General features: G+C 42.5%; 1 protein-coding gene across 4 annotated transcripts in view; it reads right to left on the bottom strand.

Annotated features, from left to right (window-relative positions):
* ATXN7 (ataxin 7) overlaps positions 1-25,901 on the bottom strand; it is a 102,845-nt gene that overhangs the window by 20,849 nt on the left and 56,095 nt on the right. Inside the window, exon 1 of one of the 4 annotated variants that reach the window (XM_077925065.1) lies at positions 10,938-11,293. The exons of the other annotated variants lie outside the window; for them this stretch is intronic. Within the exon in view, the coding sequence (XP_077781191.1) occupies positions 10,938-10,953 (16 nt within the window). The 5' untranslated portion in view covers positions 10,954-11,293. Of the gene's footprint in view, positions 1-10,937; positions 11,294-25,901 lie in introns of those variants that run through there. 4 annotated transcript variants of the gene reach the window in all.

Consider the following 25,901-nt stretch of genomic DNA (forward strand, 5'->3'; position numbering starts at 1 on the left):
GGCCATCTGGAGCGGGGCGGGCTTCGCCCCGGCTCCCGATGGCCGCGCAGAGCTGCGCTGATCCCGGGATGGCAGACAGCTCTGCGCCGCCATCCCGAGCGGGGCGGGACTTAGCGCCCCGCTCGGGATGGTGGCACAGATCTGCCTGCAGTCCCGGGACGGCAGACAGCTCTGCGCTGGCATCCAGAGCGGGGCGGGACTTAGCGCCCCGCTCGGGATGGTGGCGCAGATCTGCCTGCAGTCCCGGGACTGCAGGCAGCTTTGCGCGGCCATCTGTAGCGGGGCGGGCTTCGCCCCCAGCTCCCGATGGCCACGCAGAGCTGCGCTGATCCCGGGATGGCAGACAGCTCTGCGCCGCCATCCCGAGCGGGGCGGGACTTAGCGCCCCGCTCGGGATGGTGGCGCAGATCTGCCTGCAGTCCCGGGACTGCAGGCAGCTTTGCGTGGCCATCTGGAGCGGGGCGGGCTTCGCCCCGGCTCCCGATGGCCGCGCAGAGCTGCGCTGATCCCGGGATGGCAGACAGCTCTGCGCCGCCATCCCGAGCGGGGCGGGACTTAGCGCCCCGCTCGGGATGGTGGCGCAGATCTGCCTGCAGTCCCGGGACGGCAGACAGCTCTGCGCCGGCATCCAGAGCGGGGCGGGACTTAGCGCCCCGCTCGGGATGGCGGCACAGATCTGCCTGCAGTCCCGGGACGGCAGACAGCTCTGCGCTGGCATCCAGAGCGGGGTGGGACTTAGCGCCCCGCTCGGGATGGTGGCGCAGATCTGCCTGCAGTCCCGGGACTGCAGGCAGCTTTGCGCGGCCATCTGTAGCGGGGCGGGCTTCGCCCCCGGCTCCCGATGGCCGCGCAGAGCTGCGCTGATCCCGGCACGGCAGACAGCTCTGCGCCGCCATCCCGAGCGGGGCGGGACTTCTCTGCTGTCCCGGGGAGATTTTAAAATGCTGGGGGTCGGCAGCGAACGCTTCGCTCCCGCCCGCCAGCATTTTAAGATCGCCCGGGGCAGCGGAGAAGTCTCCGCTGTCCCGGGAAGGCAGGCGGGGGGGGAGCAAAGACTTTTGCCCCCCGCCGGCCTTCAGAAGAGGTCCAGGACCTCTTCTGAAGGCCGGCTGTGGGCGAAAGTCTTTGCTCCCGACCGCCAGCAATTTAAAACAGGTCCCCGGAGATTTCCCTATGGGCTTTCGTCTTGCGAAGCAAGCCCATAGGGAAATTCGTCTTGCGAAGCGCCTCCGAAACAGAAAACCCTTTCGTCTTGCGGGTTTTCCGTCTTGCGAGGCATTCGTCTTGCGGGGTACCACTGTACAGTGGTACCTCTGGATGCAAATGGGATCCGTTCCGGAGCCCCGTTCGCATCCAGAAGCGAACGCAACCCGCGTCCGTGCATCTGCTGGTCATGATTCGCCGCTTCTGCGCATGACATCATTTTTATCGTCTGCGCATGCGCAAGTAGCGAAACCTGGAAGTAATGCACTCCGTTACTTCCTGGTCGCCGCAGCACTCAACCTGAAAATACTTATCCCGAAGCTACTTCTACCCCAGGTATGACTGTATTCAAAATTCAGCATTAGGACTTATGATACAGGCACGGGATTTTCTCCCCTTACTGTAACAGAAGAGCCAGACACTTTTAAAAGGAATGTGTATTTCCAGTTTTATCAGTTGTTAATTTAAAAAAATATAATATGAAATGAAATCTAGCAACATGACTGCAAAAGTATATTACCATTGCACTATCTGGAAGGGCTACAAAACCAAGCTTCCTTGCAGATTATCTAGGTATTTTTTATTTATTTATTGCTAGTCTAGTATTTCCTATGACTGAAAAAAAAGCACAAACTTGGCAGGGACTATTTCCTCCATTACCTAACTCTTGCATCCAGAATACACATAGTCCTCTATTTAGGTACTGCAGAGATTCTATGAGCAATACTTTTCTCCTCCCCTTTCCCTGTTCATAACCTGACCAGACCAGTTATGGCAGAACTCTGACAAGAAACCAACACCGGAAGCTCAACACAAATCCCCAAAATGATTATACAGATTTTTGAATATATTTAGCCTTGATTATAAGGGCTGCTGGAATGGCTGTATAGTTAAGGCGAGTTGCTTTTTCACCTTTCTATCATTTTAAAGCCTGAAAATCCTATTCATCATAAAATCAAGACAAATTATATCAGTAAGAAATTTGGCTTGAAAATCTGCCTTGTGAAGGATATAAAGAGTAGCTGAATCACGGCAGTTTTAAAACCTTTCTTTGAACTACACCCTTTTCATTCAATTCTTTGCTCATCCAATACATACACTGAATATGTAGAGGGAAATATGATTTAGGGCAGAAAGATCAAGGGAAAGTGTGAATGCCTGGAGGCTAAGGTGTAAACTGGCTGAGTAAGAGAACGTATTTAGATGTTGAGGTCGAGTACCTTAACTTCTAATTTCCTTGCTCTCTGGTGCAGAAGCAGATCTGTGAGCACCTTAATGTTTCTCTGGAACTGAAGGTTTTGGATCCAAGAACTGCAACTAGAGTCTGTTCTATTCTGGGCACAACTAGAGAAACTGTTTTGTGTGTTTTTTAACCTTTGGGTTTAACAAATATCCGACCTGCTTTAAACCTGTTATGAAAGAAGTTACTAGTAAGCAATAAGGTTGTATAGATAAACCTGTCAAGTATACATTCCTACTGCATAACTGTCCGTTCAAACACACACAAAATCTGAGAAGAGACACATCTCTTCCTCTTTCCAGAGTGTCTACCCACCAATTCATCACATAGGAGACAGTGGCATTATTCATTAATCAAGTCATTACCGGCTTAAGGATCTGCCGCCCCCAGATATCTCATAAGGAATCACAAGAAAAACAATGGTATCAGGAAAACTCTGGAATAGCCCTGCGTAAGCCTCACTGACTCTTCATACGAAATAAGAAAGGGCCTGAAATAGCCCCTTCAGATTAACCTAATATTTTTTTCAACCAAAAATCTGCATAGCTATTTTTTATACCACACATAAATGAAGACTCAGCAATTGGTAGCCCTATGCAGTATGTCTCCTCTGCGAGGTTCTCAAGATTTACTGATAGTTTATAAACATCAGCTTTCTTTTCTTAAATTAAAGTCTACATCCTTGCATGAGGTTCACAGGCCATCTAATTTTGGTTAGCTTTCACATCTCAGGGATAGGAATGAAAACCAGACATCTAAATGTGCATTTTCATTTTTATAAATAATAAAGGAATATCCCATGTTTGTACATCAAGACATTAAATAATACTTGGGGAGAAGGTCATTACCCATCCCAATATGGATATATCACTTCCTGAAAAGGCAGCATTGCACAGAGAACAGACTGGGGGAACTGCAAAGCCAGGATGAAGGATCTATTCATCTGGAGTTCCAGCAGCCTTTTCGGTTTTGTGTGTAAATTTAATATTTCATGTTCATCTGTGTACACATTTGTGGCCAAACTATAAATTATCTCAAAGCATGCTTGCTATTTCAGGGTCTGTGATAGTAATTGCACAAATAGCGACAAAAAGAACTACAATCGGAATATGTTCATATGCAAGTTTGCTGCTCTTGCTTGATTTATGACCAAATTTCACTGTGGCAGCCAGTGGTGCACTAAATGCAAACTCTAAATCCTAGGATTGCCATGCCATCCCAAGAACAACATAATCCCTGGATTATTTGATCAATCACATGATCAATCATAGATGGGGTGAAAACACCACCACCGATTAGTAAGAGGCACAAAGAATCCTAATTCAAGTTTATTCTTAATTGTTAGGATTAGCATTCAAGCTAATCATCGAACACCTCTAAATCAACCAGACCCTCCCAGCCAATCAGCAAAATAAGGTAGGGCTCTCTGAGGTGTCAAAACTACACATTTAAACTTAAAAATGAACCATATGCTTCTGTTGTAATTCTGAGTTCTAAATAAAAAGTGGGGGGACCCCAGACGTCTGGGAGCAAATAAATCTCTGCATTTATTCACTTCTAGTTTTCCTCTTAGTAATCTTCCACCATATCCGAAAACAGGCCATTTAGTCTATTTACAAAACTACGTGCTGTGCAAGTATATTTGCATTTTATAGCCTAGTAAATTGTGTGCTTCTAAATAGGACAAAGTACTAAGTGCCAAGTGTCTTTTTATAACAATGGCGAGATTCCCAGAGTGGATTTGCTAACTTACTATTTGGAGGCCTTAAAAGTTCAGCAGTGCTTTAGGACAGTGTTTCCCAACCACTGTTCCGCGGCACACTAGTGTGCCGCGAGATGTTGCCTGGTGTGCCGTGGGAAAAATTTAAAAATTGAAAGATTTTTTTTTAAAGTCAAATTTTCGATTGGGGCGCCGTCACTAGATGACCCCTGGGGTTCCCTCCCTCCCTCCCGCTCTGCGCCTCCCTCCTCCTCCTCCTCCTCCGGGGAGGCCCTTCCTGGCTCTCGGCCAAGGCTTGGCGGCTGCCACTCACTCACTCGCTCACCCACCCGTCCCTCCATCCCTGCACCCGGCCTCTCCCCCTCCGTCCCCGGCGCGGGGGCTGCCGGGATCCGTAGTCCCCTCGCCCTTGGGCTCCGCGCCCGCGCGGGGTGCGCGAACTACGTTTCCCAGCGTGGCCTGGCGGGCCCGGCGTTTTGTTTGAAGCGCTCTTCTCCCGGCCATGGAATGAGCGCGGTGGCGGCGGCCGGGCGGGCAGGGGCTCTTCCGCGCAGACCCCACGCAGCCTGCCTGCGCCCCCGCGGAGATCGGGCGGCAGGATGGAGGCCGGGGATCCCCGCGGAGGCGGAGCGGCTGCCCCCCAGGTAGGGCTGCGTTGGGGGGTTTTTATTTTTGCAATGCTGCATCTGCGCCGGAGGGGACGCATCGGACCGCGGGGAGACCCCTTAGCGGGCGTGCAAGGCAATGCATGCGTGCAGGCGTTGCATGGAGTGCAGTGCAATGCAATGGCAACGCGGCGCCCTGCATGCATGCATGCAACTTCCACCGGCGCTCCGGACTTGGCAGGTGAGGGGGGTCCCCAGTGGGCGGCAGAGAGAGCCGGGAGGGCGAAGGGGAGCCGGGGGGGAGCAGCGCTGCTCCCCGAGCCGAGCCCGGGGGGAAACTTCGGCGTCGTTGCGCCGGGTGTTGGAAGCGGAGGCTGGCGGGGGCCCCTCACCTGCAAAACCTGGTCGCCTCTCATATATTTCGTGCATTGCATTCATCGCCCGCTTTCTCCTCCAAGGAGCTCCCGGGGGCGCGCGTGGTTCTCCCCGTGTTATCCTCGCAACAACAGCCCTGCGAGGTGGGTCAGGCGAGTGGCCCAAGGGAGCACCCAGGGATTGTCCTGGCCAGGTGGGGTGATTTGAACCCTGCTCTCTGCCCGGTCTTCGTCCTCATTTAGCCCCCACATGTGCATGACTGTGCATGACTGAGGTTTTCCCCCCTCGTCTTGGCTATGGTGTGAGTCTGTGCTGTTAATTAATGGGGTTCTGCCTTCAGAGAAGATGAGCCAGCCCTCAAGGAGGTGATTATGTAATTTGCTAGCAATTCATGTCCCTCCCGGCGTGACGCTGCGCGCTGACGTCACGGGGCTGTAATGGTGGTGTGCCTCGAGATTTTTTTCATGAAACAAGTGTGCCTTTGCCCAAAAAAGGTTGGGAAACACTGCTTTAGGATTTTGCTAGAGCCAATATTAGTGATACTGAACCCTTAAAAGAAGCAAAAACAAAAAAGAAAAGGCTGGATATTTCTACCTTCTTAGCTACTGTACACTTAGCAAATCTTAAATGCCAATACAAGTCAATGTTAAAAATAGTATCTGATCCATTCATTGGCAAGTTACCAGTACTGTGTCTTCTATTTTACATCGTCTTAAAATGACAGCGGAGTTACATTGTAACACACACATATATAAACTATTGGTTGAGAAACTGATGTAACAACTAACACTCATTAATTTGCAATGTATAGTTTTGATTGACAGAAATATCATTAACGGCATTTTTCACTAGGCTACTCAGGCAGTGTTTGTTAATCGTTTTGACAGTGAAGTCTTCAATGGTGATATAAATTTCAATATTAGACTAGGATGGTAAAGGTAGAAAAATGGCACATCTAGACAAAATTACAAATCCAACGTTTCTTGTACCAAAATATTTTTAAGAAGGAACTGAGCAACAGATGTAGATTTTGGATATCCAACATCAAATGAGACCTTCATGTGAAGGGGCTTTTGTGAGGTAACTGATGAAATTATATATTATGTCTTCTTTTGTTTGAAAAGTGTGAATACTTGGACCTAATAAAATGGGAATATAACTGGACTATTTTTATCTGTAAAGCCACCCTGTGAGTAATATTATATAGGGTATTATAGTATGAAAATCAAGGCCTAGAGAGAGTGCATCTCTCTTATCTGGTAGTAATTAAAGAGGAGATCTGAAAGACAGAATCTGCTGCTTATCCAGTATTAAGCTGATACTTTGCAGGAGAATATGGGACGCGGGTGGCGCTGTGGGTAAAAGCCTCAGCGCCTAGGGCTTGCCGATCGAAAGGTCGGCGGTTCGAATCCCCGCTGCGGGGTGCGCTCCCGTTGCTCGTCCCAGCGCCTGCTAACCTAGCAGTTCGAAAGCACCCCCGGGTGCAAGTAGATAAATAGGGACCGCTTACCAGCGGGAAGGTAAATGGCGTTCCCGTGTGCTGCGCTGGCTCGCCAGATGCAGCTTTGTCACGCTGGCCACGTGACCCGGAAGTGTCTCCGGACAGCGCTGGCCCTCGGCCTCTTAAGTGAGATGGGCGCACAACCCTAGAGTCTGTCAAGACTGGCTTGTACGGGCAGGGGTACCTTTACCTTTACCTTGCAGGAGAATTACTCTTAGATTTCACTGGCAGCACCCTCACTCCCCAGCCTAAAGAACCCATGTGAGATCAACTATCCCTTCTCAGGACATAAGATCATGGCATTACACCTCAAACCTCACACAACTGTACATTAAAGCATGAAGTATGTGACAAGAACAGCTCATATCACATGTCCCATCTCTTTGTGTATGATATGACAGATACCAGAATATAAATTTGAGAGTTGTCAAAATTGTATTTTAAAAGCATGAACTCACGCTGAGGTGAAAGGTTGAAATTCAATGCTGGCATTCCATTTGCACAGCTTTTGATCCCATAGTGGAGTCTGCTCACGTAAGAGAAGGGAGACAATTTTCAGCAATTCCCCCTTCCCTGTAGCTCCCCACACCACATCCAAAACTATTCCACACAGATTTTCAGGGATTACGTGCAGCTGCATCAGAAAAAGGAAACTGGCTCTCAGGGATGGTTGTCTTTCTAACTTTCTGTTATGCCACACCCCATGGCAGCCATTTTCTGTTATACCATGTGTGACTGGTGCCACCAGCACTCTCTCAAAATTCAAAATGTGTCCACTAGTCCAAAAAGATTTGGTGGCACCTGGTCTACACTGCTGCTGATTCATCACTTTTTTCTTTTAACTGTTTGCCTCAGGAACTGGCGAATAGAATGCCTACACTCTTCTTCTCTTCCTCCTGCATCAGGAGGTTTGAAACTAAGAAAATGAGTTAAAATTCCACTGGCCCTTCTTTAGATTTAGGATCCTATTAGTTACCTTAATAGATCATAATCTGGCCAGTTCATTTGTCAGCTGTACTGCATTTAAAAAATTAAAATTCTTCAATACACAACTTCTAATACATGAGCAATCGTGCTCTAAAGATTTACGACAACAGGTTCATAGATAGTTTATTAATCTGATGGATTCCTAAAATGGTAACACAAAATGAAAATAACAGTCTGACCTGCTATCACAGAGCACCTTACACCAGTTAAGACAAACATATGTTTACTGAGATTCTGTGGGGGTGAAAACAAAAGCCAGACTATGGTACTAGGCACAGAATTCAGCACTGAATAAATTTCTCCCTCTGTGTGTGTGCAAAAATCCAGAAGGATGATAGAACAGTTGGGAGTGGGATTTCCCACTGTGAAAGAAGCACAATGATGGTGCCTACTAACAGAAAGAATTTCTCCCATTCCTGGTTATTACTACAATAACTATGATTGAATAAAGATGAAGCCGCCGCTAACGGTCATAAGATCTGCACTTCTCTCCCTCCCTTTTATTGACAATCATTAATGTGCAAATCAGGATACACAGACAGTTCCTGTCCATCAGTTCATGCATTTCCCACTTCTAACCTGTTGAGAAGCACTTCAAAATGTTTTTAAAGCTTTGTAGAGAAGAGTTTTTAAAATTCTTATTAATATCTCAATATCAGGTTGCACTCCCTATCTTCCCAGGGAGTGGGAAACCCCCACTCCCCACACTGCTGCTGTTGCAAAGTTTACTCTTTTTATACACATCTGCTCCACTATCACAGACAAACTCTGAACAGGAATCATCTTCAGCAGTTCTTGTAGCAGACGGAGTAGATAAATTTTATTGATCCTTTTCTGGGACAATGCATCAGCCTAGAACTTCCTTTAGTTATGCTGTTCTACCGCCAGTACAAAAGACAACAGCTGAAATAATCTGTATGATAAGTCAGACGCTAGATAGAAACATCAAGTCCAATGGCTATGGAAAGCGCAACAGTAGTTCAAAAACAGCAGACTGAGTGGCAGGCAGTAGTCTTAAGCGGAAGCTGTCAGGAGCAGCTACCAGAAGAACAGGAAGCCAAGGAACATTGTAAATACGTCACAAGACCTTTTCACTGTTTTGCATCAGCTTTAACAAATACGCCACAGGGCTTTCTAACATGTGGAAATTTTCTGCCGTCATAATACTGGCAGTATAATATTTAATATATGAATTAATGAACTATTTACCCTTTGTACTAGTTTCCCAACAACTTTTATCCCAGCTTCTGTACTTCAATAAAAACAGACCCCAATGTTCTTCTTTAAAACAAATATTTTTAACATCTGTCAATGCCTTGACAAACATTAAGCTCTGAAAAGGTTTCTAGACAGTTATTGAAAACAGAATGGATAAAAAATAAAAGATCTCAATTTGACCTTGCTTACTGCTTGTCTTTTGTCTTGAGCAAGACCTGGCTTTGGACATTATACAGTACTACACTAATCTATGGTTTTGCCCTGGATAGTACAGCAGTAACAAGAACTGAGGAGAAGCACTGTGGCCGCAACCTTTGGTACAGAATCCCACATGGATTTTTTCCTCTTTTTTTGCACATGGTGTGGCTTACTGTTACATGTGAACCAGAACTATGGCAAAGAAGGCACATTTTCTGACTGAACCACCTACTGAAACCCTACAGTGTTTCCTATATTCAAAAATCAGAGGTGGATTTAGCTCAATGGGATGTTCTTCTGCTGATGTGTCTGTGTGTGTAGGGGAGAGGGACACAGCTGTGCTATCTTGGAAACAGAGGGGTGAAATTTTCATTTATTGTACTTATTTTCCCTGTCTTACAGGTTTTTTGAATTCCCAAATTTATATTCTGATAACTTTAGGGTCAATTGAAATTATAAAATATGCCCAGAAACAGAATGTTGCAGCGTAACTTTTTGTGGCATGAAAGGGGTTCAAGCAGGTATAACAGGCTATTAGACAAAGCATAACTGGATAGAAACAAACTGCTTTGTTGACGTGAGGATATTTTTTTAAAAAAAACACCTTTGCAATACCCAGCAGCACTTCTGATTAAGAAACAAGAGACACTTGGTCATTCAATTAACTTTAATGTAGTTATGTTGGCAAAATATTCTGGACTCTTGCAGTATAATTACTATGTGCTGCCTAGAAGGATTACAACAGAAATTCTAGTATACAGGCAGCTTCGTGCTTTGTCACTGATAAAATTGAGTGATGATTCAGAGTAAACAATAAGGGCAAACCACACTATGTTTGCACGGTAAGATGCTCTTAACTTTTATTTTATATTTATACACGTACATAAAACTCAGCGAAATGTTATCGGGGGTGAGAGGAAACCTCTAGTATTATGGAAGTTGGGATGCAAATTTTTCAATTTTTTTTTAAAAAACAAACAAACAAATAATCACCAATTGTCTTAGTGTTAAAAATATAACTACAGTATATGTAGTGTGATAAGGCCACCAATTTATTTTCACATTTCAGCTTCAAGAGATTTACAATGACAAAATTATTACTATCTCTTGTCGTAAACAAAAGTCTTGTGTTTATAGCACTCTGACATGTAAATTTACGTTGCTCAATTGGGCTATGAAGGGGTGTTAAATATGCTTTTCAGGTGATTAGCTTCTAAAATTAGCTTATTAAGCCAGTGCTTATTAATAAATCAAACAAAACAAACACAGCACTTACATTCAGAAGGCTGAAATTACCAGATACAACTTCCTTTGTATCTTTTGTTGCTTACCCTTGTCAAATGTTTTTTCTTTTACAAAAATGTGCATTTTAAACTTCTGCAGAGAAGCCGCTTTAACCCAGATCACATTCTGTTCAGGGAACTTATTTTGATCACAGAAGCACTTTAATCATAAATATGATTAACAAAATAACAGCTTAAGCGTTTTAAGCACGCAGAAATGTTAATCTTAGACATCAGTCAGCTTTGTAAACAATTACAAGTCTTTGCGATACAGTTTAAAAAGAGCTACTATGTTCCAAAATACTGTGATAGCTCCATGCAAACACCAGCATTTCGTCTGAGTTAATAGCAAACTCAACTCCCATCTGTGTTTGAACTTTGGCCAAATCACATTTCAGAATGGCTTATGTGGGCCGCTTGCAGCAGTTAATCCCTCATTTTGAGATTATCCACTTTGATCAACTAACTCTGCAAAGGCCATCTACGGGACTTCAACACTATTCACAGCTCCACCTCTGGCAGAGCGAGAGAGAAAACAAACTTACAAAAATGCACACAAGTGTAAGTCTCTCCGTTTCATGTCGTGTTAGTACAGAACTATACCAACCTTCTGCAAACTCCATTCAGATCTGGGATCCCTGCCAATTCCTGCCTCTGAAAACTGCACCAGAAAGTTACCCAGAGCTTTCAAGCCCTGTCTAAAGGGAAAAGGCTGTTCTGGAAAGCCTTCTTGTTTCACTCCCCCATTCACATAATTTGACCGTGCTTCACTGCACACTTGCCACTGAAGCTTGCATCATAATTTGGGTCTGCCCACAAACTCCAAATAGGCTCCATGTTTGGGTTTATGTAACGTTTGCTGTTACAGTGAAGTGCGCTTGAGTCACAAAGGTCCTGGCAGATAACTAGTGAAAACAGGGAGGAGGAGTCTAATTTTATCTAACATGGTCACACCAGGAATCCTCGCTGATGTAAATTAATCCCTCTGTTTTCAGACAACCTGGCAGAGTTTGAGAGGCCCGTACTTAAAACAATCTACCATATAATGTGCTAATCAGCTACTGCCCCAGTTTCCTTTACAACAGCTATCATTCAACATGCAATAACAAATCCTGGCACAATATGAACTGCATGATGAACACTCATGCAACACTGCAGCTTTCCAAAAGGATTATTTAATAGAACTTTTCACAACTAGCATGCTTCAGAATTACTCTATAAAATTGCTTAATATTCTGAATACTAAATTCTAACCCCTCCCCCCGCCCAGCCACTTAATATACTTTATCAGAGCTTTGCTGTGTACATGAATGAATGCATGTTCCTTTCCTGCAAACATAACTCTGAGCCGCAAAATAATCTAGACAACCAGTTAACACAGAATTAGTTCATAAACAAGGATGCGAATAACTCTGCATGCTTGGATTTTACCTGAAAAAAATTCTCCCTCACTTTGGAATGTTGTGAGATCTTTATGCCAGTCTGAATATATATTGGAATGATTTTTAACCACTATTGTACGTGGAATTGCTTTTAAACATTTTATATATTGAATTGTTTTTACCATTTTTGTAGTAGCTGTTTTATAATTGTATATTTTGTTGCTGGAACCCACCCTGAGACTTTATGGTAAAGATGGGTAAAAAAATCTAATAAAATAAAGAATAACCAAAAATTTTGCAAAGCAAGTATTTCTAGAACCATAGAGGTGGAAGGGATCCTGGAGGACATCAAGTCAAACCCCTTGCTCAATGCAAGATGCAGCTGCAGCATGCTTGACAGTTGATTATCTTTAATTACGGTATCTGCAGTGAAAGAAATCTCTGCGTCTTCAGAATTTTGACCCATTGGTTCTACTAGTTCTTCCCTCTGGAGTAACAAACAATATCTAACACCCAGCTGTCTGGACAGTCCAAGTTGAGGATAAGATATGTTATCCCCCTCCCAGTTTAAAATTTAAACCACAGAAGGGGAGTGCCTGTTCCTACATTGCCACATCTTAAAATATTGTTTGCAAATTGTCCAGAGGAAGTGGTTATAGAACAGTCTATTAGTGAGAAGTCAACAAACATCAAGAATAAATAAATACTAATATTCCAATAAAAGTAAACACAAAACCAATTCCTGGATTCATTCCAAGGTAAAATGTAAGCAACAACAACAGAAAACCCTCACATCAAGAACCTTTGGCTACCAGGGAAAACTCTGAGACACCTAAACAGAATGTAAAATCAATATTGCATACTCCCCCCCTTTTAAAAAATAAAAATAAAAATTGATGACTCAGTATAACACCTGTAAGCTCTTTTGCTGTATTTGGTGTTTTATATTTGCTAAATAAGATCCAAATTTATTTCAGGCATTTTCCAAAAAACTTATAGTTTCAAGTTTGGTTTAGAAACGAAACTTCAATAGGATTTAACTATCAGTGTGCAGCTCACAATTTGTAATGGGGCTGTGCGCTGAGCGATGACTTAAACCACTTGAGGCATCATAGCCAAGATACCTCTTAAGAAAGATGATAAGATGAAAAAACAAGTAGGTGCAAATGTAATAATCTAGCTATCCAAAAATGAACAACAGCTATTCCTTATTCACCACAGTTGCAACGGAGGGCTTGATACTGGTTATCAGCAATGGTATCAAATAAATTTAAAAACATTAAAAAAGAGTGGCATCTAACTTTTCTTGGTGCTAAATCCAGACAAAGCCATGGAAACATTTTAATTCCCGAATCATGATTTAGCACCTGATCACATTGACAAAGGAATTTTTTCCAGTACTTCGTACTAGAAGTGTTTCTGTTTCATAAGAACATTAGTGGGTGCCATTTGCAAATACAATATCAGTCAAGTTGGGCAGTGCCAAAGTTTATAGCATTGTTTACTAAATACAAGTAAAGCAAACATAATAAATAAGATCATTCTAGAGCATCAGAGAATTCTCCTATGGATAATAAAAAATATGGTAAAAATTACCCTAATTTGCATTGATATTTTTTAAAAAATCCTAATTCAATTTGTTTGTTTTTGAAAGCCCACAACAGTGGCAACACAGCATTTCATATAAACACATTCTGTTCTGTACCACAGAACAGAAAGCCCCAAGAGTGCTGGCTAGGAACTTCAGATACAGTGCGTTGTAACAGTAGTACCAGGCAAAACACAAAGTCCCTCCATAACCTCAGACCAATTAGGATGACTCCAATTCCTACAGCTAACTGACAGGCTAGCTGAATCAATAGATTGTGAAATTGAAGTTCAGGTTGCACAGCTGCTTGACAATCTCACATCTGCTAGGGGCTAAAGTCAGTTCTGCAGAATTTAATCACTTGTTCAGAAACAATGACATTAGGAAACCTAATTACTAAACATCTTCGAGGTGAAGCCTCTTTTATCCACAACCTCGACAGAAATTTGACAGGCAATGCATGTTGGCTAGGAAGTATAGCATGGAGGAAGCACAGTCCAAGGGAAGGAACAGAAGACCAGTCTTTTTTTTTGGGGGGGGGGGCAGAAAAGTACAGATGAAATGAATAGAGACCTTCATAAACATAAAAGTATTGTTGTAGGATTGTTTCCAGAGATTGATTTGATTATTAGGAGCACTCTATATGAGTAGGGACACGGGTGGTGCTGTGGGTAAAACCTCAGCGCCTAGGACTTGCCGATCGTCAGGTCGGCGATTCGAATCCCCGTGGCGGGGTGCGCTCCCGTTGCTCGGTCCCAGCGCCTGCCAACCTAGCAGTTCGAAAGCACCCCCGGGTGCTTTGAAGATAAATAGGGACCGCTCTGGCGCTGGCCCCCGGCCTCTTAAGCGAGATGGGCGTGCAACCCCAGAGTCGGACACAACTGGCCCGTACGGGCAGGGGTACCTTTACCTTTTTATATGAGTAGGTAAATTCAGGTGTAGAGGCAACTTTCCATTAACAAAATGAAGTGGTAAGCACACCAAAAAAGACCAGCAACTAGAGCTATAAAAGATGGGGAGCCATTTTTCCTTCTTCAACTATAATGGCATAATTGATTTTAAAGTTTGAAATTTTTAAAAAGCAAACATTTTACATTTGAGAATGACATTAGCAGTTGGAATATACCTGCTATATTCATTAGTGTTATTGTGAAACAATTTCAGCTGCCCACAAAGAGAGATATTGCTGGGACAGAATAGCAAAAATTAGATATTGTAAGTGTTAGCTTTGGGGGCATGCTGCCCCATGCCACCCAGCTTGCCTGTTCAGTTCTACCAAGCTGTATACTGAGATGACAAAAATTCTGCTCTTGTGTATCAGTCCTCTGACAAGAACAAAGATGACTTAAGTGACGAGGAGGAGGAGAAAAAGTCTAACTCTACTAGCCTCGTTCTAAGATTACCCTGCAAGACTAACGCTAGCAATGAGTTAGTTTAAACTGTCATGCTTGGAAGAAGAATGTGTGAACTAGAAATACTTCTACCCAGTGCTTTTTTTTCTAAAAAAATGTTTAGGGGTATTCTCATTTTGACTCAAGAAAAGCGCCATTTTATAGTTTAAATCGGGGAAAATAAACACAGTAAATGGACAGAAGTACAAAGATTCACAGTCTGTTTAGGGGTATGTCTACCCCTGCGTCCCCCCAGAAAAAAAGTACTGCTTCTACTTTTCCAAACAACACAAAACACACATTTCACACATTATTCTTCATGCTATTCCACATGCACACATTGCAAGTGATTTAGCAGGAGAATTATCACAACCGCAGCACGGAGATGATGGTGGAGATGGCACTGCCTAAGATCGGAAAAGCCAAGAATATGTTCTGCAACTTGAACTCAAGCATAACATAATTCATTTGGCACAGAACACATGTGTTGCAGAACAACTACTTCTGGAATATTTAGTGATCTTTAAAAATTTAGAGATCTTTAAAAACATGTACCCTGCACAGATAACCTTGGTTTTGGACTGAGTGGCATAGAAATACCACCTTAAGTAAAGGTTTTCCGTGTAACTTTACTTACTTGAATTCATGCATTTGAATTAACAGCAGGGCAACTGTATAGAAATTTCAGACATGCCCGGTGAGTTTTGTTTTATTTATTTTTAAAAACCCACAAACCATTACACCATTTATGGATAAACTAATGTAGGTGTTTTCCATGTTTTCAGTATCCCTGTACCAGAATAAAAGTGTTGCCTTCCTTACGGGGTGCAGAATCTTGGCAAACCATATGTGACTTTGTATCTAGGGTGGGAGTTTCTGATGGTGTGTACTGCCCTGAGTTTCTAGGTAAAAGAGTAGGATACTAATGTGGTAATATTGCTATTAACAGTGCTATGGGCTGCATTTATAAACAGTTTTATGAACAGATCAGAAGGTCAGCGGTTCGAATTCCTGCGACGGGGTGAGCTCCCGTTGCTCGGTCCCTGCTCCTGCCAACCTAGCAGTTCGAAAGCACGTCAAAGTGCAAGTAGATAAATAGGGACCGCTCCGGTGGGAAGGTAAATGGCGTTTCCGTGCACTGCTCTGGTTCGCCAGAAGTGGCTTAGTCATGCTGGCCACATGACCCGGAAGCTGTACGCCGGCTCTCTTGGCCAATAAAGCGAGATGAGTGCTGCAACCCCAGAGTCATCCGCGACTGGACCTAATGGTCAGGGGTCCCTTTACCTAATTAATATTAACAGAGATAGTTATGCAACACTGGCCTGGCTGTCAAACAGCAAGCAGCCACACTCTGTGGGTTCCTTGCCCCCTCCTCCCCTTGTGCAAATGCCCCCTTTCTTCTCTGGGCAGCAGTAACTATGCTTAGAGTTACATCTGAACCAAGGTAGCAACAGTGAACAAAAGTTAGGTCTCAACCGAAAAATTAAAACCAGATCCAGCCCCAGTTTCAATGATTAGTCTGCAGGGTAAATCACAGTTACCAATAACCAAGGAAGTGAGAAGGAAGTGAGTGCACAGATTCAAGGGGGAAGAAAGGAAGAGGATGGAGGAAGGCTTATGCAAGCTAATGGGAGATGCTCCTGGTCAAACTACCATGATTTGGAAGCTGACCTAGCACGATGTCTGATCTCAGCCAGTACATTTTTAGTTCCACATAGCTGCAAGACACTAGACTCTGAAGTCATGACATTTTCATGTCCAACCTTCCCCTCCAAACCTTTCACTATCATAGAATTGACAGCTTCCCCTCTAAGACCTTACCATGTTGCTAAAATAAAGTATGAGGAATCCTCTAAATACTTTATACATTCAGGAAGTTTATATAATTATGTGACATGCTATATGAATGTCATTATTTATATAGCAAGGATTCCTCCCCGCTTCCAACAATGGAAATATATTGGAAAGAACACAAGGCAACATTAAGAAGCTTACTAGTCCAGTAACCTGCTTCCTATACTGGCCAACCAGGTGCCTCTATGAAGCCCTCAACCAAGGCATGAAGTTAATAATAATAATAATAATAATAATAATAATAATAATAATAATAAATTTTATTTATATCCTGCCCTCCCCAGCCGAAGCTGGGCTCAGGGCGGCTAACAACAATAAATAATATATATAACTGGCTCCCACAGTTTCCCCTAGCAACTGGTATTCAATAGCATATCCCTCTGAGCATGGAGACGCTATATAGTCAGCATGATTAGTAGCCAGTGGTAGAGTTAAGTTAGTGGCCACCTGCACAACTTTTGGAATAGCTTTACAATTAAGTACATTCGCAAAGCTCACATTCATGTAAGCGTATTATTACAATGCAGAAAAAAGCAAGAACCTACACATTACACACACAGACATTCATACATGCACTTGCATAGGCCTTTTTTAAGCTTACAAAACGCTATGGGTTGGATGAAGATTTGCTCTCATCCACTGTGGGAAGTGGCACTGCAGGCTGCAGGGGGGAGGGAGAAAGGGGCAAAATCCCCACCCTGTCATATTCCTCTAGTCCTAGAAGAATTTCAGTGAGCAAAAGTCTGGATGCAACCTCTTGTTGGTATATTTTAAATTGTGGAAATCAATATATATTGGAGTATGCAAATACATTAATTGCAATAGGTTAGTACCAAAAAATAATATTCATGTTCTTTCTTTAGGCATAAGGTTCTTGTATCTTTGGTTGTCTCTGGTATGGTTGCAAAAGGTATTTATTTCAAAGTTTAATACCTGGCTGTTGTCAGACACTATCCATTAGCTTGATCATAAATGAGTAGAGAAAAGAGTTCATCAACATTCCTAGCATGCTTTAAAGAGGAACCGAACTTTTACTGCCTTGGATGTAAGCTTACATTTCAGCAGCGAGAAAGGAGTATTTGTTATTAAGAATGGAAAAATGTGATGCAGAAAATTTCAGCCACTATAGATGACATAACAAACAGCAGACTCCCTGAATAGCTGAGAATACTTTTTGACACCAATATAGAAATGGAATGTTCTGTGGCCCAGATCCTCAGTCATGACCCATGAGTTCACAAGGCCCCTAAGGATACCTTATCACCATCTAACCAGGATTTCAGATCCAGCAAATATTACCTAGAGTCCAGTTCTAAAGAGACTCCGTTTACTGGGAATTGCATAACAGGACCAGGGGCTCACCAAGATGTCATCTATCTTACTCAGAAATATGAGACGTTCTTTTTAAGCACAGACACAAACACACATGTGAATGAAGGGCAACTGAAAGTGAATACATTTGCACAGCATTTTCCTCCTCCTCAAACCAAACTCTCATTAAACGTTTTAAAGGGGAACTGCTCAACTGACTAGTGTACTAGGAAGGATAGACAGAAGGGGGTGGGAAGAAGCATGCACAGAGGCCCCCCCCCAGGAACTTTTTGAAATTAGGCATGAAAAAAGCCTTCTAATGACTTCAACAGAATGCTCCTTTTAAACCTAATGAGAACAGAAATGATGTGATTTTGTGGCGCTGTTGCATTTGAGTTCTAGCATAACGTAGGTGTCTAAACTGAACTAATTCTAATATTAATGGATGCAAATTATTCTCCTAACTTTACCATCATTGTAGGTCAAATTGCTGCCCGGACACTCAGGTCCAGCGCCTAGGGCCTTCTGCCAGTTCCCTCGCTGCGAGAAACCAAGTTACAGGGAACCAGGCAGAGGGCCTTCTCGGTAGTGGCACCTGCCCTGTGGAACGCCCTCCCACCAGATGTCAAAGAGAAAAATAACTACCAAACTTTTAGAAGACACCTGAAGGCAGCCCTGTTTAGGGAAGCTTTTAATGTTTAATAGGTTGTTGTATTTTAGTGTTTTGTTGGAAGCCGCCCAGAGTGGCTGGGGAAACCCAGCCAAATTGGCGGGGTATAAATAAATTTACTATTATTATTATTATTATTATTATTATTATTATTATTATTATTAAGAATATGCAGCAGCAGGAACTTTTAACATCATTCTGCTGTTTGCTGCCCTGGGCTCCACTGGAAGGAAGGGCAGGATGCAAATTTAATTAAATAAATAAAGGTATGGCCCTTTTTTCCTCTTTTCAGTTTTCAACGGTTGCAGCAACAGCCATTGTGCGGGGTAACTATGGTCAGCTGGCAATCTGACATTAGCAGAAGGAGCACTAAGTGGCACTGTGTTCAGCTGCCATCTGCAGCATTAGCAAAGAAGAGAAAAGAGGCACTCTTTAGGACCCAGAAGCACAGTGCAGAGCCACAGTGGACAGGCTCTGGCTGCATGCAGCAGCTAATGAACTAAATAAGTCATCCTTGCATCACAGCTCCTTGTCCCTTCCAGTACTTGCCCTAAACAAAGTTTATCTCTTTTGAAGCCAAGTGCAATCAGGGCATGTAGGAAAGAGAGGAAGACGGTGTCCAACAGCTGCTGATTGAACTTCGAGAAGTACTTCCAGTTCTTCAGAGCTGACAATTTTATTCAATTTTATTGCAAAGAAGGTCCTATTGTATTAATGAATGGTGTATTTTTCAGTAATTTAGTTGGAAACTCCTCTTAATACACAGTCCCACTTAATTTACAGCTTGCTCTAATCCTTCGAGATAAATCTAACTGCTCAGTTCTATGCCAAAGATAATTCCAGTATAGTCTGGCGCATAATTAGGAATAAAACAAATTCCTGGACTCAGAATCCTGTAAATAGTAGAACTGAACTGAGTTCACAGTTCTTCCAAACAAAAAATGATTCCTGGCTACTCGAACCTTTCTTCATTTGTGGAGTATAATTTAGGACAGGGCGGCGGCGGAGTCATTTTGTTGCTGCCATGATTAAACAGTGGGGAGTCAGGAATGCTTGCCATTTGCACTCAGATCTACAAGTAGAGTCTGATGGGTCTTCTGCCCAGCCTTGCTACATTATTAGATATGGAAACAAATACACAATAACTGGAAATGGATCAGACACCAGAGCACAACAAGTGCTCACATATGAAAGCCCACATGTTTTGGTTGCAACTTGGAACCAGAGCATCATGGGCAAAAAGCCAGTGCCATTCTCGGATGCCTGTCTGTGAGAGAATGGGATTGGGTGCGATGACACTGCATATGTACAATGTCACCTTGGGTCGCTTGATTTCTCACTCCTCGGCACAGTATCTTCCTTTGTTTGGAGCTGTAGTCTGGATTAGGTCTGAGTTTTTTCTATGCACTCTGCTGCCTGATTCGCTGGGCTTCAGCCCCAACTGGGCTGATATCATAATATTGCCTGGATCTCTATGAACCCACCTGTTTGCCCTTGGCTGTTGCCGAGCACAAACTGTTCGCAATTGAGAGATTAAAACTCAAGGCATGTAAATCTCATTTCTGAGGCAAAAATCAAAGAAAACAGTTTAACCACTAATGCAGAAATCCAATTGATATTATGAGCTTTATTTTGCAATTCTTATTCAAAGATGAAGACTTTAACCTTTGGTTTTCATGCCATTGCCAACATTAGGAATGCAGCTCTTGCATTTCAATGTGTTAAGCTACAGTCTGTTGAAAGGCAGCCTGATGAAACAATTTTATTTAAAAACTCAAGGATTTGGGTTTAGCGCGAACAAAATGAGTAATTTTGTTGAAACTGAAATGGATTCCTTGCTCCTCTCCCTTATAGCACAGTATCAGATGCTTAAAAAGCACATCAGAATGTAAATATGTATATGGCATATTTTAAGCACTATTCCTTCCCCTAAGAATAGGACTTCTAAGATATATACAATCAATTTATGTAAATCAAGGTAGATTGCGAAATAACAGTAGTATGTTTTTGCTCCTCTTAGCTTTGGCAGCGAGAAATCAAGCAAACCATAAACTGTAATAAGGAGTGCCAGAAACGTAACACCCTAATGACGCCTTCTCATAGTTCCATAGGTGCATGCCTATATATTATGCTGCCAGCAACACAGCATATGATGCAATCAAACTGTGTGCATGGCGGGGGAGAAGCAAATAAAACATTATAATCATATAATGATTATATGATGATCTCTAATTCTTTACAGTCGACAGGACTATTGCAGTGCCAATACCTAACATGGCTAATAAAGGTGGATAGCCTGAGCCTCAAAACAGTTAGGAGGATGAAAAGCAGCAGCCAGGTAGGATCTAGGGCAGCCTTTCTCAACCTGTAAGTCCTCAAATGCTGTTGAACTACAACTCCCATCACCCCTAGCTAGCAAGGCCAGAACTCAGGGATGATGGGAGTTGTAGTCCAACAACATCTGGGGACCCACAGGTTGAGAACCCGCTGATCTAGGGGAATAGCTCAACAACATGCACAGATGGGAAACATCACAGAACTCCATCCGAAGATGGTTAGCTGCTGAAAGGAGGATCTGGGAGACAAATGGCAATAAGGGTTCAGAATAAAGGGGGATGCTGGATCCATGAGTTTCAGGAGCTGGCATGTGAATGTAGGCCATTAGTTAAGCCTCAACACAGTAAGAAGGTGCTATATATCGCCTTCAGAGGATATATACTTAGTTAGCAAAAATCTCTTTGGTGTTCCTTCCAGGATTTCCCTACCCCAAAATGAACCAGAAATGGCTCGTTACAGTAAAGGTAAAGGGACCCTTGACCATTAGGTCCAGTCGTAGCCGACTCTGGGGTTGCAGCGCTCATCTCACTTTATTGGCCGAGGGAGCCGGCATACAGCTTCCGGGTCATGTGGCCAGCATGACTAAGCCGCTTCTGGTGAACCAGAGCAGCGCACTGAAACGCCGTTTACCTTCCCGCCGGAGCAGTACCTATTTATCTACTTGCATTGACATGCTTTCAAACTGCTAGGTTGGCAGGAGCAGGGACCAAGGAACGGGCACTCACCCCGTTGCGGGGATTCGAACCGCCAACCTTCTGATCTGCAAGTTCTAGGCTCTGTGGTTTAACCCACAGCACCACCCGCGTCCCACGTGTTACAATACAATACTTTTAAATAATTTCTGGAGGCTGCTTTTAACACATTAAGTTGCTTTTATAGAAAAGGACTAAGAAAGACATTGAACAAAAAAGGCTTTACTAGCAGGAACCAGTAGGCAACCACCTGGGATGGAAAAAGGTTTTGCATCCAATAAGCCAATTGTCTAGATCATGCTATCAAGTGAGGTTAACAATTAAAATTTACCACACATCCGATATAGCTGTGTGGCCAAATGGCCATCTGTTTCCTCTATCTCATCGTCAGTTCCACATCTGATAACAGGAAGTTTCATGACAAGCATGTAGGGCCGCTGTCAAGATAAATGAAATAAATACACCAACCACATGCATGTTGGAAAAACACTAAAGGGATTCTAAAACAAGAAATATCTATCGGACAAATACTGAAAATGGATGCAGGACTAGGCTAGAATTTCTCTCTCTTCTACGATGAGATTCCTAAAATTGTCTTACTTCAGGCAAACATTAGCTTGAAAGTGAATCTTTAGAATCTCGCTGCTCTGTTAAGCTCATTTATTTATTGTTTCTTAACGGTTAAAATTATCATTTCACCACACTATGCATACAAAAACTCTGGGCTTGAGGCCAGTTTTTATGCCAACTGTCTTCTCATGGGCCACCTCTGCAAACTGGTTTGCATGGATAGCAAACTTTGCAGAAATAACAAAAACTTCTGACAAGCAGGACTTACAAAGTGACTGTATTCTGCAGCCAGGCTCAAATACACCTAACAGTGATGTGGACGGTTCAGTGCATTTTAGTCATGTTAAATATGAAACCTACATTATATGTCTGATGAACAAAGCATGATTGTGCAGCTAAAAGGTTTATTTTGTGCATCCAAACAGTTCTATTTTACCCAAGCCTTTAAATGGTTAACTGGTCTTTCCCCCCCCATGCGGCCCTCCCTTGGACGCAAGCATATTTATAAATACAAGAATGTGCAAAAATTAGTATAACAATTTTCAGTGCCTTACTTTTTTATTAAAAAAAACTTAAAATAATGTAAGGAATGCGTGTTATTGAGATTTCACATCTCAAAATATTTATTGATACTCTAATAAATTCAAGTACAGCTTTTAATTTGCATATAGAACACTAAACATCAGCAAAAGATACTGGCCAACCCCTCTCTCCCAGCTTTTTGCTCAGAAAAGCATGGGAAATAGCCTCACTTTTTGGGAGCACTTTGAAAGTGAGAAAGTATCATTCCCCCTCCTGTGGAAGTGCAGACACACCAATTTCTGCAGTTTATGTACTCGCTTTAGCATATTAAAGAGAAAAACAATTTATACTAATAAATGTTAAGTCAAGAAGAGAACAGTGTGTACCGGACCTATTTTACGTTTGGTGTTTTGGCACACACCGTACTTCAGCAAAAAATAAAAATAAAAAAAATATTCTTTGCAGATTATGCAATTTAAAAATATCGTTTTATTTCATGCAAATAGCAACTAATTTAAGTGCAAGTAGAAAGTTCTCTCCAGAGCCATCAGTGACTTAAAAGAAAATTTTATGCTTATGACAACTCAACAGCATATAAACTATATGTAATATAGGGCATCATATTAGAATTCAAGTATGTCTTGTGGCTTTTTATTGAATAATGTGATAGCATTTGTGACTGTAGCCAACCTTGTTGCTTAAACTTGTTAAAGAGTGTTTCCAGCTTCAGGTTAATAAGTGCCAAGTGTATATTTTCAAGCCTCCCCTCACATCCCTTGTTTGTTTATTTTATTGGAACAGCGATCTAAGTGGAGATACTTTATTAAATGATACGCTGTTTTAAAATAACCAAGTAATTGGTTGAAGTGTCTTTACTGAGACAAATCCAGCGGTAAACTTGAAGTGCAAAATGCTTCTGGGGACATGCCAGAGTGTTTCTTGTACGAGCTATAGCATTTCATACAGCCTTGCCAAGAAGAAATTAAATCAGCCATTACTAGAACTGGAGATTAAAATCCAGCTGCTGGTATTCAGAGTTAGTGAACTACTGTTTGAGGAATGGAGAAGTATTTATATGCAACCGACTGAAGCTTCTAATGGTAATTTCCTAACTGTATAATTATCTCAGGCCTTTTGGTAGTCAGCTACCACATGTGCCTTTCTGACATTAGCTTGATAGGCTGAGGGTCCCTTTTGTGAAGAAACAGAGGCAGTACAGATTTTATTTTGGCAACTGGGTGACAACAGATGGAGGATTTAGAGTTTTGGGTGCCACATGAAGCTCAACAAGCTTTTTGGAAGGTGGTTTTGTTTTGCTTTTTAACCATAACTGCAATATGAGGTATAAGAAGCAGGTAAAAGTACTCTATACAGCTCCGCTTGCTGTTAAGGAGCATATCAGTGTAATAGGATCACACCGAAATGTCCTTACACTGCGGTGCCATGCAAAGGACACACTTCTGCAAAGTCGTGCACAGCTTGCAAGTACAAAAACTACATCACTGGAGGTATGGAAGAATAACTGCTGGTCAGTGTCCTGTTCCCAATATCAAGATCACCTCCCTCCATAGTGACATGCTAAAGACCTGAGTTTTAAGTCAAACTATGTGCCCCTGCCCTTCACCCATCCATGTCCTGACCTCTGCCATCAAGACAGAAACACTTCTCTCCAACACTGCTCATCAGAGACAATTCGTCAATGTACAGCCCCAGCTTCCACAGGACAACATGTGGTATAGACTGATCACAAAGAGACAAACTCCAAAGCTCATCTAAGGGAGGAAATGTGCATTTTCCAAAGGTGATATGTGTATTATGTCTGCATAATAGGAAATGTTGGAAAACATCAATCTGCCACCTTAAGAAAAAACCCCAAAGCAGGAAGAAGCAAACATGATCACTTACCAACAGAACAACCCTCTCCTCCCACTCTCAAATCACACAAGCCTATGATTATGTGACTACCCAAACTGCACCTAGCTATCCAAGCCTTCAAGGCGACAGACTGTGCTTCAAAAGTAACAGAGAGCAGTTGATGTATAGGTAATAATGTATACTGCTGCAACATAATATTTAATTGCATCTGTCTGCAATACTGTACTGTCTTTAACTTCTCAGATTCCATTGCAACCTAGAATAAGGCTATCATATGCATTGACACACCCTAACAGCAACCTAGGAGTCACAAATGAATTGGCATGTTAAGTCAAGTTTAATCCTACTGAACTGTCCGTTCTTTGATACCAGTGGTTGGTGGACTAATCTGCTTGCTTTCAGCTAAGAATATAATATGCAATGAGTACTTCATCTTTCTGACAAACCAACGTTGTAAAGTAACACAGGTTACAAAGAAGATTAAAGGGATTATAGCACAATCGCATCAAGACCATACTGTGTTGAATACTAATTTAAAGCAGGAAAACTCTTATCAGAAATCTGACTTAGAAAAATACTCACTTGCCTGATCACCTGTGCTTTGTTAAGAAATGTTTCTAGGTGACTGGGTAGGGAAGCTTTCAAGAAGTTGGTTGTTTTTTCCCTTTAGGCCATATATGACTAATAGGGACATTTAAGGCAGGTGAACTAATAAAAACGTTTGTGAGCAAGTAAATTTGCTGGACCCTATAGTCAACAGAGTATTAATATTAGCAATAGGATTTCTTACCCGCCCTTCACCATAAGATCCCAGGGCGTGTTACAACACTATCCAAATGCAAAATTAAAATCAGTCTGAATAATTTACAGCATGAAAACAGCTGTTTTTTTAACTCTAATGATGGCTCCAAAATTAGCTTCTAATAAACAGCAATTTCCTCTTCAAGCCAGGTTCCAACATTTGTTCATCACCTTTTAGGACAAATATCAATAATACTAGTTTCTGTAATCAGCTTCACTAATAAGCAGACAAAAATCATGACCATAAGACTTCAGTCTAGTGTAACTAGAGTGAACACACAATAAACACTCAACATAGACCATATGAAAACACAATATACTGCAAGGTAGCCTAGTGCAAGAAGATGGGGAGGAAAAGATACATAGGTTTGACATCTGAAGAATAACATTCAGTTGGTATACAAAACGTATCCTCAAAATATTTCTGTACATGTCACTCTTAATCCCATTCTACAGAAAGGAGGCAGAGGTCGAGGAACAGTGACTATAAAGCACACACCTATAAATCCAACGGGACGCGGGTGGCGCTGTGGGTAAAAGCCTCAGCGCCTAGGGCTTGCCGATTGAAAGGTCGGCGG

Source organism: Podarcis muralis, chromosome 2, assembly GCF_964188315.1.
Source record: "Podarcis muralis chromosome 2, rPodMur119.hap1.1, whole genome shotgun sequence".
Classification (NCBI taxonomy): Eukaryota; Metazoa; Chordata; class Lepidosauria; order Squamata; family Lacertidae; genus Podarcis; species Podarcis muralis.